At 37.0% G+C, this 13402-nt stretch overlaps 1 protein-coding gene across 1 annotated transcript; it reads left to right on the top strand.

Moving 5' to 3' along the window:
• Positions 1-10815: 10815 nt before the first annotated feature.
• Positions 10816-12990, top strand: LOC131023292 (uncharacterized). Its single transcript, XM_057952838.1, has one exon. It carries the CDS (start codon positions 10816-10818, stop codon positions 12988-12990), a length of 2175 nt encoding a protein of 724 aa, XP_057808821.1.
• Positions 12991-13402: the final 412 nt, after the last annotated feature.

A 13402-nucleotide genomic window follows, 5' to 3' on the forward strand; every position in this document is an offset into this window, starting at 1 on the left:
TGATATGACCCTAGTTCACCCCTTTTGAGCCTTATTTTTCCATATTCTTTGTCGTAGCCATGGGTGGGAGCTTGGGAATCGTTGATATGAGATAATTGGGTTGTGGAGATGAGTGATCATGAATTGTGAATTTTGTTCTTGATTGAAAAAATCCTAGTACCCTGGCTTGTTTGAGAAAAAAAAAAGAAAAAAAAAAGAGAAAGAAAAGAAAAGAAAAAGGGAAAAGAGTTGAAAAAAAAGAAAAAAAAAGAGGTACATAGGATGCTTTAGAAAGTCATAATGTCATGAGGAATAATTGATGAGTTGTGATGGATTTTGTATTGAAAATTTTGGTTTATGGGAGGTGGAGGATTGTGTTGAGTAAAAATGCTATAAGGTTGGTGATTGTGCTACATTGAGAGTATTTATTAGTCACTTAGCCAAATATATCTTACCCTACCAAAGAGCCTACATTACAACCCTCAATAAAGACCTTTTTGATCTTGGTTATAGGAGCACACATTGAGTGGTGGAGAGGTGAGACGATTGACAAGCTTATGGTTGAGTACTTGTTTTGCTTGAACTGAGCGTATACACGTCCATGTTGATTGACACACTTGAGAGTTGAGAGATCTTAAATACTTTATCTTTTTGGTGAGGATTGCAAGTCATTGAGACCACAATTTGAAGTTTGTCATGAGTGTGATATCTTAATGATAGGAGATACAAATGCATGTTGGTATTTTTGTTGACAAATCTGAAGCCACAATGTTATCCACTTTTCTCTGCGCTCTTGTTGATTCATTCTTGGTTCATATTTGTTTTGTCCGAGGACGGACAATAGTTCAAGTTTGGGGGGTTGATAAACATGCATTTTTACCTCTTGGTGTATCATATTTGATGTTTAGTTATGAGGATTTTGTGTGTTTGATGGTTTATTTGAGCTTATATTGATTTTTGGTCAAGAACTTGTCACTTGCTTGTGTTTGAACGTATTTTTCAGAAATAAAGAAGCAGAATTTGAAAGATTTGGCTGAAATACAAGTTGTAGTTCGTCTCGAGGGGAGTTCGTGAGCGCAAACGGATCGTAAATCGGAGTTCGGACGAGAAAGAACAAGCGAAAACAAAATTACTGCGCAAAGGTGTCAGAACATCGTGGCACCTCATGCGGGCTGGGCGCGCGGCCGCGCCGCGGGCCGCGTGACAGCACAGTTTTTGCGCGATTTTTCTATTATTTCAGCTATTTTTTGATCCTACACGGTTTTGACCTATATTTTGAGACCTAGGGCATATAAATACTCCCCAGAAACATATTGAAAGTACATTTTATCATCTTTTATCATATTTTACTTTTTCTGAGAGCTGAGAGAGACGGAGAACGGAGCCAGAGCAAGAACTAAAGATTCTCGATTCTACTACGGTTTTATTGTTGAATGTTTTACAATTTTATTGAGATATTGATTTTTAGTCATTTGTCTATGTGTGGCTAAAGTCCCTTTTTCCCAGGGTTTAGAGAGTAGACATGATTTGAATTTCTGACTGTTTGATTCAATTAATTAAGATTGTTGTTCCTTTTTATGTTCTTGTTATAATTGTTTGCTTTATTGATTGGCCACCAATTTAGCATAATCATAGGTTTTAATTTGATATCGGGAGATGATAATTATTACCTGAACTAAGAATATAGAACACATTTATTTTAATTCTAAAGGGAATTGATAACTGTGAGGGCGTTAATCCTAGGAACTTTTAGGAGTTACATGTTAGAAGTGCGATCCAGGGATGGTAGCCTTGCATGTAATCAACGGTATGTATGCCACGGGAGTGGGTATGGACTAGCTTAGAGATTGCCTTAGGAATCATCTTATTAATTGAATTGAACATGTTAGTTAGGAGAATCTGTTGAAACCTTTGCCTTGGGAAATCTTCTCTTATCTGTTTCTCTGTTTCACAGCTTGCTTTATTTTCTTTCCTGTTGTTTATTTATTTTGTTCTTTACTACAAAAAAAACTCTCATTTTCGTTTGTCCAGATAGAGTAGAATAATTTAGGATAGGCATTGATAATAATTAGTCTCTGTGGAATACGACCTTGCTTGCTACTATACACAATTGCACCCGTACACTTGCGGCGTGTTAAATAAAATAGCGAACAAACACCAACGTCCTTCTATCTCCCTCATAAACCTATTATTCCTCTCTCACAACTGAATCCAAAAGAAAACTCAAAAATCGATCTCCCATTTATGCTGTCAAATTTTCGGTAACAGAGAAGACCCCATGAAATTATTGGTTTTGATAGAGTAGATTGAAGATGATTGGCTGTCAAATTTCCGGTAACAGAGAAAACCCCATGAAATTATTGGTTTTGATAGAGTAGATTGAAGATGATTGGCAGGGAATGGAGAAATGATAGCCAAATTCTCAAACCCAATTTCATCTAATCCCTAATTCCCCAATTTCAAACAATCATTTACTCATTTCTTCCCCTTCGCTGGAAAATATATTCACCCCTATGAGTGAGTACCGGAGACGCCGCTGTTGGCAAAGGCTTCTCGTTGTTGTCGCACTGTTAATTCGCGTACGAAGGAATGTCGTGTGCTGTTCAATCGAGAAGAGAGATAAACAAAGGAGGTGGTTAGGGAACGATGGTGGTTGTGCAGTCGCCGGAAAAGAAGAGTGGCTACTGCGATTTGGGGCCTAGGGTTTCAAATCGCGGCAGTAGGGGGTGGCGACCTCTGTGTTGAGTCAAGGGGTGAGAAGAGTGAGACGAAGAAGGTGGTTGTGCAGTCGCCGAAAACCTGGGGAAGTGGCGACCGCGATTTGGGACCTAAGGTTGCAGGCGGCGGTAATGGGGGTGGCGACTCCCTGTGAAGTCGAGGGGTGAGAGAAAATGGGAAATGAGAGAAATTTTGGTTTGATTGAGGTCGAGGGGTGAGAGTGAAAGAAAATGAAAAATGAGAGAGATTTTGGTTTGATTAATTAGATTTTAATTTGAAGCTAATTTTTACCCAAAATAGAAATGCGTCTTTATTAATGGGACAACCTAATATGGAAAGTGTGTCTTCAATAATGGGACGGAGGGAGTAGTTCACGCCCATTTCTCTCTCTCTCTCAATCTCACGACTCACACACCAACACAGATCTCTCATTCTTTCGAGTTCTGCCATCGCAGCTCCTCCGACGACGACGAATGCCGCTGGTCATCCCTATCTCATCTCCCTCATCGCACCACACTATTCGGCGCAACAACAACCGTCTTCTCCCTAACAGCCGACTGCCTCCTCCATTCTGCCTTTGCCCTCTTTCACCGGCGATTCAACGCATGTCGCGTCGTCGCCTACTGTACCAGAACGGAAGCCACCCTCCCACGCCCTTCTCTTTGTCCGACCCCTCTCTCTTTCCCTCTCGTTTCTCTCTTATCCTCTGGAATCGCCGCCCTCCTTTCCAACCCTAGATTTCCAGAAATCGTCCCAATCATGAATCTTTAACACTTCTGTTTCGAGGCTCTCCTAAAGTTCAAAACTTGAGCGTTTGGAACATTATAAATTTATGGATTTTCATTAACTCCCTCTCTTAAATTCAGATCGTGTCGGTACACAGAAATTGGGGAATTTCGATTTCATTAAAGTGAAAGTGCAGGGAATTAATGAAATTGCAACCATGGGCGGTGGATATTGGGGGATTTCCATTTTCGATTTTCGGTAAACTTGAAGTGAGCGAACATGGGCGGTGGAGATGAAAGTGTAGGGAATTAATGAAGTTTCGGCATTTTAGTCAATTGAATCTGCCTTTGAATTTCATAATCACTTTAAATTTGGATTGCAATTGTTATGCAATATATATATATATATATATATATATATATATATATATATAGGAGGGCTACGGTAAAAACACTTCTTAAAATATAAATATAAACGTTTTTTAATGTACGAATTTTATCCAACAAGGTTACGAATTCATCAAACATAGTTACGAATTATGAAAAATAATTTTTTGCTACCTTTGGGATTCGAACCCTGGACCACGAATTCATCCAACAGGGTTACGAATCAACCGTAGATCTTGATGATCTAAGGGCTGAAAATCATTTATATTTTATTCACTTAAGAGTGTTTTTATTCTAGCCCTCCCATATATATATATATATATATATATATATATATATATATATATATATATATATATAGGGGGGCCGCTCCAATGAGACCCCCTAATTTTAGTGAGATCTAGGGCACGATCTGGTGCATTTATTTTATCAATCCTATGGCTGATATTGTATCTGGAGGGTGATTTTTTTTCGCAGGGTTCGAATCCTGGAGGGAGCAGAATATTTTAAATTTTGTTATTCATCAGTATATACTGCATTGTTCATCAGTATATACGGCCCTATTCATCAGTATATATATCTTATTCATTACGAATTTTTTTAATTTTATTTTTCATCAGTATATACATCTTATTCATTAGATATACGTTTTGTTCATTAGTATTATATATCTTATTCATTGTACTCATGTTACACGGAAAATAGGGGGTCTCACTGGAGCGCGCCCCTATATATATATATATATATATATATATATATATATATATATATATATATATGGTGCGGTTATAGTGAGAACCACAATTATCGTGAGAACATAAGAACCAATAAAATTACTGCATCTGCTATACAAATTAATGCATCCGCTATTAAATTTAATGCATCCGAAAAAAATAATTTTTTTGCTCCCTTCAGGATTCGAACCCAGCACCTGTATCCATCCACCAAGATGATGCATCCACCGTAGATCTTGATGATCGAATGGCTTAAAATGGTTCTCCGTTCTTATTTTATTAGTGGTTCTTATTTGAACCTCTCCCTATATATATATATATATATATATATATATAAACGAATGGCAATAAATTAAAAGAAATATTTAATTAATTAAATAATTCGAAATTTATTAACTTAAAAAATTTATATTTCCAAAATAAACTTAAAATAAAAGTAAATAAGCCCCTAATCAACTCTTTAAACAAATACACTAATAAAGTGGGGCACACTACTTTATTCTCTAATCTACCTCACCTTAATCTCCGTGTCCAAATGAAATGTGTCTTTATTATTGGGACGGAGAGAGTAATCAAATAAGTAAGTTGCACGCAGGCGGGACCTCTATACCACATAATTGTGGGAAAATGATTGAACTTAAGGCCTCTCATAAAGAAGAGTCTTTTGGGTGCTTCAGCTTTGCCACTTGAGCTAGGCCTCATTAATTGGCTAAGAAGCTAGTGTGTTAGTTGTTTAAGTATGTTTCTAATTTTATGGATGGATAATTATATGTGTAATTAGTGATTTTTAAATAATTTTGAGGTCAAATTTATCGTTTTAACAACCTGAGTTTTTTATATTTTAATTATTTAATAAAATTAATTATATATATATATATATATATATATATATTATTATTATTATTATCAACCCAGTTGAGTTTCTCTAGTTCCTCTCCATAATCAAGAAAAACACAAACCATAAATTCTTCATCTGAAAAAATGGGTAACATAAGTAGCCAGGAATTAAGTTCGGGGGTGGGCATTCTATATATTTAAGGTATTTTTTTATTATTAAAATATGAGCATTCTGTATATAATAACGATCAGAGAAAAAACTTCACCCGCCAGAGCCGTAGGCTCCGCTGTTGGGGTTATTTGTGCAATAAACCAAAAGCTGAAGGACTAGAGTTGGATGGCTGATACTCTGAGGTCTAAAGTGCAAAGACTCTGTTGAGTTAGTTATGGCTTCATAGTCGTAATTTTCAGAGTGATCTTAGCTTAGTTTTTACACAATTTTTTTCTCAGTGTGTAGAGCGAGACTTTTTCAATTTTTAGAGATTGATTGTATCTGTGTGTGAGAGAAAAGATTGAGCGTGCAAAGTGTTGCATAGATAAGAGAGTTCTTTGAGTTGAATTTCTTTGTTCTTTTAATTTCTTGAGTGATACTCGCTGCAAACCTCTGTTCTTGAACAGTAATAAAACTTTTGCTGACCTTCCTGTGGATGTAGGATTAGAAATAATCTGAACCACGTAAACTCGAGTCTTGTAGTTTATATTTTTAGTTGTGTTCTTGATCTACTGTAAGTTAGATTTGTTGTTTTGTTGTAGATTATAGCAGTTTGCATTCACATTTGGTGCCATCTGTGGGAAGAGATATCCACGGTGCAAACTGATTAAATCACGATCAGTGGATCTGCGATCTTGAAGCTTAGCAACAACCATCAATGGCGACTACAAGATATGAAGTTGAAAAGTTCAACGCAGAGAATGATTTTGCCATATGGCAAATCAAGATGAAAGCCTTACTGGTACAACAAGGCTAAGCAAGTTTCATCAAAGAAGATGATTTCAAAGATTTAAAGGCGAATGATGACAAAACTGATGTTCCAGATGCGAAGAAATTGGAGTTGTAGGAGAAGGCTCACAGTGCCATTATTCTTAACCTAAGTGACAAAGTTTTGAGAAAAAGTCTTAAAAGAAAAGAGTGCAACTGCGGTGTGTGGAAAAGGCTGGAAAGCTTATACATGGAAAAGTCTCTAGCCAATAGGTTATACTCTGAACAAAGATTATATTCCTATAAAATTGTTGATGATAAAAATATTCTAGAGCAGCTAGATGAATTCAATGAAGTGATTGATGATCTAGAGAATATTGAAGTAGTTCTTGGTGATGAAGATAAGGCAATTGTTCTGTTAAATGCCTTGCCAAAATCATACGAGCATCTTAAAGATGTAATGCTTTTCGGGCGTGAGAAATCCATTACTCTAGATGAAGTTGAATATGCCATTAAGGTAAAGGAATTGTAAAAGTTTGCTGAAGTGAAGTTTCCCTTCACATTGAATGTGAAGGGAAAATCCAAGAAGGACAAGGAGTCTAAGAAGCCCTATGATCCCATAAAGAAATTTCTTAAGAAGCCTAAGAAGTAAGGTGCAAACAAAGAGCAAAGAAAGTATTTCTATTGCAACAAACATGAGCATATCTTAAAGGACTGTTACTCTTGGAAGAAGAAGCAGGCCAAGCAACCCAAAGAGTCAAATTTTGCTGATGTGGTTGAAGTGATACAACCAGCTGAGATGTTGAACATTATGAATCAGAGTGTTGGTGATGAGTGGATAATGGATAGTGGTTGTACCTAGGGATGGCAACGGGCCGGATCTGGACCGGATCTCATCAATACCAGATCCAGATCCGTTTCATTTTACAAGATCCAAATCCGAATCCAGATCTGCGGATCTGAAAATTTAGGATCCAGATCCAGATCCGTCAGATCCGCAGGTCTAGATCCATGGATCTACTATTTTTAAATTAAATAAAAAAAGTCATAAAATCAAAAACATTTAATTTTCTAAATAAAATATATTGCACAAAACAAAGTATTTTAATTTGTAATTCTAATTTGTGTATTATTTTTAATTTTAATATATTTAATATTATTAATAAAATAAATATAAAAAATAAATAATATATATTAAATAAAATGGATCCACGGGTCGGATCTGGGTCGGATCCGGATCTCAGATTTTAAGATCCAGATCCAGATCTGTTTTAAAAATTGAGATCCAGATCTGGATCCAGATCCGCGGATCCAAAATATTGAGATCCAGACCCTGAAAAACGGATCTGGATCCACGGACCTGGACCGGGTCCAAGATCCATTGTCATCCCTAGTTGTACCTTCCATATGTGCTACATCAAAGAATGGTTTGAAGAAATCCAATTTGGGAATAGAGGGACTATGATGCTGGGAAATGATAATACATGTCAAGTAAAGGGTATTGGAAATATCAGAATCAAAACTCATGATGGAAAGACAAAAGTTCTACAAGGTGTCAGATGTATACCTCATTTCAAGAAGAATCTCATATCATTGGGCATGTTAGAAAAAAAGGGTTTTAATTTCATGTCAAATGAAGGTTTCTTATATGTACTGAAAGATGGTTCAGTAGCATTACCAAAAGCAACTCTGCATGGGCTATCTTTACTTCTTCATAACTTAATATTTAATATGTAATGAATGAGTTGTCTCATCTTTTGAAATGTTTGGTACATGTTAAAGTCAGCTCTGAGTGAGTTATCTCATTTTTCTCTTTTGTAGAGTTGAAAATATTTTATGCTTGCTATCTTGCATAATTGAAAATATCTCACATTGGCTCTCTTGCAGAGCTAAAAAATATCATCTTTGCTCTCTTGTGCAGAGCTAGAACAACTTAACACTGCGCTATTTTTAGTTTGCTAGACATCAGTACCACATCTTCCCCAGATTAGGGGGAGTAGCTAATGATGATAGAATTATGGATCTTTTTTTTTATAAGGAAATCCCAAAATAAGGATATAGGAAATCTATCTAAGGCCCAAGTATACAAGTTTGTACACGGCTCAAAATAATCTGTTATATTAATATCATTTTGATACTATTACATGTTTAAAGTACGCTTATCAAATCTGAAGTAATTCGATTTGTCAGAGCTGTGACGAGAAAGAAGTCAGACTTGAAGGCTAAAGTCAAATTTAACGAAGATACAAAGACACCGAGCAGACTCGAAGAATGATCAGATTTGACCATCTTTGTCCAATCTGAACGATAGAAAATATATGTAATTTTCCATTATTTAGATCAAGTACTCTTCTTCTTCATCTTCTTCTTTTTTTTTTTTTTTTTAACGAGGCTTGGGTTAAGAGAGCTTAGTTAGTGGGCCATTGACATTAGATTTAAGAGGTAGCTTATAAATAAAAATAGATATTCAAACGTAAATGCATTAATTATCCTTCATTCATAAACATATACAAAAGTAGAAATCATTTCTTTCTCTACAAACTTAATTTACAATTTCTTTATGTTTGTAATTCGATTTCATCTAGAACTTATCAAGAAATATAGAACTTATCAGTGTGTTATCAATGGTTTATTAATGTCCTCAAGGGGACACCAAACGGTGCGAACTCCTGTCTACGAACAGTGAGGTCTAGGGTTTAAACCCCACTGTGCTCCCCCTCCCCTGAAATAAAAATAAAATAAAAAAATCAATGGTTTATTACTTCTTCTTTTTTAAAAAAAAATAATCTAAACATATACTAGGTCGGTCAGCAAAATCGTGTTTAAAATAAACTTACAATTACATAAAAAATAAAAAATAAAAAAAATTAAAATTAACCTTTAGAATTTATTACTAAGGAGTATAATTTATAGCCTAGACTTTTAACAAGTTTCTGTTTGTGACCTTAAAATATTTGACTTATTTTTTTTAATGTAAATTTTGAAAACTTATTTAATTACAATCATTTAATTAATTTATTTTTGGCACCAAATCTATTCCTTGTTGTGTGGTTAATGTTTTCCTTCAACTGATCGTCCAAAATGAGGAGTCATTTAGCTTAAAAATCTACTTTGAGCATTGAAATTTCTTGAACATGTTATAGTTAAACAATTTCCCAAGATTCAGTATACACGTCAAAATAAGTCTAAGCTCAAACTACAAATTAAAATTGGTTAAAATTTGATGTTACAAACTATAATTAGCCCTCCCTTTCATCCATCTAGGGGTGGTAAAACGGTTCCGGTTAATCGGTTTTTAACCGTAACCGAACCGAAAAAATCGGTTTTCGGTTAATCGATAACCGGTTTTTACCGGTTTGGTTCGGTTATCGGTTAGTGTGTTCATCACTAATCGGCTAATCGGTTTAACCGATCGGTTAACCGGTTTATTTTATATTAAATTAATTAATTTATATTTTAATATTTTAATTTAAATAATACATTAATATTTCAAGTATCTATAAAAAAAAAATTTGTTCTAAATTATCATAAGTTATGAATTGGTACAGTGGATAAGACCTTATTTTTTCTTTCAAAGGTCAATAGTTCAAATCTTATTGCACATATTTTACAAATTTGAATTTTTTTAAATAAAAACCGGTTAATTCGGTTAATCGGTTCGGACAAATTGAGAAATCGTGGATTAATCGATTTAACCGGTTAACCGGACCGGTTTACCAGCCCTACATCCATCAATCCTTCCCTCGTATTCTTGTCCGTTTATTTAGAGTTTCCGCACCGCACGGTCACCTCCCTTAATAATACCTCCACCCACATCTTCCCAATCGCAAAAATTCCCCTACACAAATGCAGTGTGATTAAACTGGAGATTGATTCTTCTCTCTCACCGGAATCAGCCTGTCTGTAGCTGGAAATTGAGAGAAGAAAACGTACGTGAATGTCAATGCACTACTTCTGCACAAAAATTTACCTTCGAGGTGGCCGTCCCATCCCACATTTTGATCTCGAATATTCAACTACGTGATGAAGATCAGCTTCATCAATAATCTAGCAAATAAAAGTTGATGGATTACAACCTGACCAAAATATAACATAATCATCGAATTCGACTGATCGTCTCAGTCTTGATACATTCTAAATTGGTTGAATATTATCATACCGACGACGTAATGAGTAATACTTATCCTGGAAATATAGTAGTAATTAAAAGAGCAATAAAAATAAAAACTAGCAGGTGAATAGTAAAAAAAAGTTGGTGTTAATTATGGGAAAGAGACAAACTCCAAACATTCTTTCTAGCTCACCAAATATTATCCAAGGATATTAGTTGGATCCTGCTGATTTACTAACCTACTCCTCACAGCAATTTTTTCCAGTCCTCGACTTTATTCTATAGATTCATAATCAATCGTTATCAAGAATTATTTTCTTCAAGTTGTAGACTTTCCTTGCTGCAATGGATCATTTTCTATAACTATAAAATCATTTTCAAATCTTTAGGATTTTATAATCATCAATGGAAGCAACCGCTCCGGCCGCGGACAGGGACGCAGAGATCGAGAGGCTGCTCGAGGCTCCGATGACGTGGATCGGCACGTACATCGCCGCCGCATCTCTAATCTGCGCGGCAGCGATGGCGGCCGACACTCTGAAAGGAATATGGAAGAAGAAGCTCTGGTTTCCGTCGAGATATTTCTCCCTAAACGCAACTTCGCTGGCGCTGCTCGCGGTAGCGATGAAGCTGCCGGTAGATCTCACCACTCGAATGTACACCGTCACCGACCGCCTCGCGAAGATTAGCAGCCTCGCGTTCATGTCCGCCGCCATGGCCAATTTCCTAACATCGATTGGCTCCATGGCTGACAAGGACGTCTTCTCCAACGTCACCGCGTTAGCCATTCTGGTGATCACAGTCGTTGTGAACGTGTTCGTACAGGTAGTCCAGATGCATTCCTATCTGCAGACTAGGCGTGCGTTTCTCGAAGAAGTTGTCGTCATTGCGTTGATGCTGTTCCTCCTTCTCATGTTCATCTCGTCCACCGTGATGATCCTATCCACCAAAAGGTATCTGGAGAGGAAATACCACGAGATGCATAGATCCGCCTTGAATGAAGATGAAGGATTTGATGTGATTACCACTGAGAAACTGAGAGTGTTGATCAAAAAGCATTGGGTGATCGCAGGAACCGGCAATCCTGAGTTTGTGGTAGCTCGATCCGTCACCTGCACCACATCTGGTGTGTTGACGTTGATGATTGCTCTGGTTTTGTTGGAAGCTGAGTGCCGGATGGCGAAGGAGTTCGGCTTCAACATACTAGATGAGGCGAATTCTAGTTACGGATGGTCGACAAAGTTTGTGCTTCTTGTTCAAACTGCTGGAGTGATCGTTGCCACGATTGCTCCGACCGTCAGATGGTTCATTGCTACAAAGTATAGCTTCCTAGATAAAGGAAGAATGAGTATTAATGGTGCAGTGAGTGTTGAGAGCTATTGGACTCAGAAAATGGTGGAGTTGAGGCAGAGCTCTTTATGTCTACAAATTCCAAATCTCAAGAGCAGGAAAGTTGTTCATGTTTTGAGAGGGCAGTTTCTGCAATTCTGCATTTATGCTCAGAATCTGATTGTTCTTGCTAGCAAGCTACTCCTTCTCTCCTCTCTCTGTTTCACTGCCCCAGTTATGCCATGTCTTAACTATGTAAGAGAGTTGAAGAGGCGGAATCGCGTATCTCAAGCTGATTCGGAGCTTGACTTCAGCCAGTATGTGATGCTGCTAGAGGGAGAAGCAGAGCTTCCTGCAGAAACTCTGGAGAATATCTGCGAAGAAGTTGATCAAGTCATTGATAAAGCTAAGATGAGGAAGCCCGAGAATTTGCTCAAACTTCTCTCCAAATCTTGCAGCTTCAAAGGGGTGGCAGAATTTGAGAGCAATCAGATTCCGAGCCTACATTCTCAAGAACTCCCTCATTGCTGGTCTCTACCTCTGGTGACACTCTCCTGCGTCGCGCTAGCATTTCCCAACGTGGAGAAGAGCAAATCCGAACTTCTCCTGAGAGGCGTCACGGAAGGGCTTCGCCTCGTGAAGCTAGTGGATAAGATTCTTGATAAAAAAGGCTGTTTAGCAAATATCAGAGCCGCAGCAGATGTGGTTTGGGTGAGAGTTGAACTTTACCACATGTGGCAAGATGAAGATCTTCATGGATCATGTCTCAAAGGGAAGAATGCAGTAGAAATACTAGGTGAGCTCTCTAGTAAAGCTGAGAAGATTGTCATTGAATTTATGAAGGAAACAAGAAGCTGCCTAATGAGAAATCCTCTAAACTGGCCAGCGGATGTGATTGCTGCTGATTCAATGTATAGAGTGAGTAAAACAATCTTGCTCAACCATGGAGTTGGTGAAGACAACAAAACAGAGGAGGCGTTGTTTGAGGAATTATGCGTCATGATTGCAGATATTCTTGCAGCATGCCTTACAAATCTGGTTCATGTAATAACTTTCAAGTGTCACAGCAAGAGCATTGAGAAAAGAGAGATGAGTGTGCGTAAAGCAGCTCTTCTTCTGGGCGAAACTGAGGAGATATCGGTGCTTCTGCAACACCGTCAACTGCAAACATTGGCTCCTAAGAAGCCAACCAATATTCAAGAATGGAGAGCCTTTATAGCGTGTAGCAATCAAAGTCGAGACCAGAGCTAAATACTATTACTAGTGATGTTCAAGGATTCAGAGCTTTAGCTAAGTATAACCCAATTCTGTTCAACTCATGCATTTTCATTAGAATTTAGTAACCACTTATGCTTAAATGTTGATGATTGCAAGCAAGGGCGGATCCAGGCGGAGTTGGGGTAGGCTCAAGCACAACCAAAACAAAAACGAGTATATAGTGAGAAATTGTGAAATAATAATCTTTGTGACCAACCTACTTTTATATCATGTAATAGTATAAAAATACACTGTTACATACTTCCTCCGTCCCATAAAAAAATTATCACTTTTTCAATTTCCGTCTGTCCCATAAGAAAATATTACTTTTTATTTTGGGACATGACCTCACACATTATCACTTTTTTTTCTAAAAAGTAATGAGTCATTTTCTCAACTCAACATA

Source organism: Salvia miltiorrhiza, chromosome 4 (genome assembly GCF_028751815.1).
Source record: "Salvia miltiorrhiza cultivar Shanhuang (shh) chromosome 4, IMPLAD_Smil_shh, whole genome shotgun sequence".
NCBI classification, from domain to species: Eukaryota; Viridiplantae; Streptophyta; class Magnoliopsida; order Lamiales; family Lamiaceae; genus Salvia; species Salvia miltiorrhiza.

What these genes read in the sequence shown, in the direction of transcription:
- LOC131023292 (XM_057952838.1), top strand. Translation starts at nt 10,816, where the DNA reads ATGGAAGCAACCGCTCCGGCCGCGGACAGGGACGCAGAGATCGAGAGG.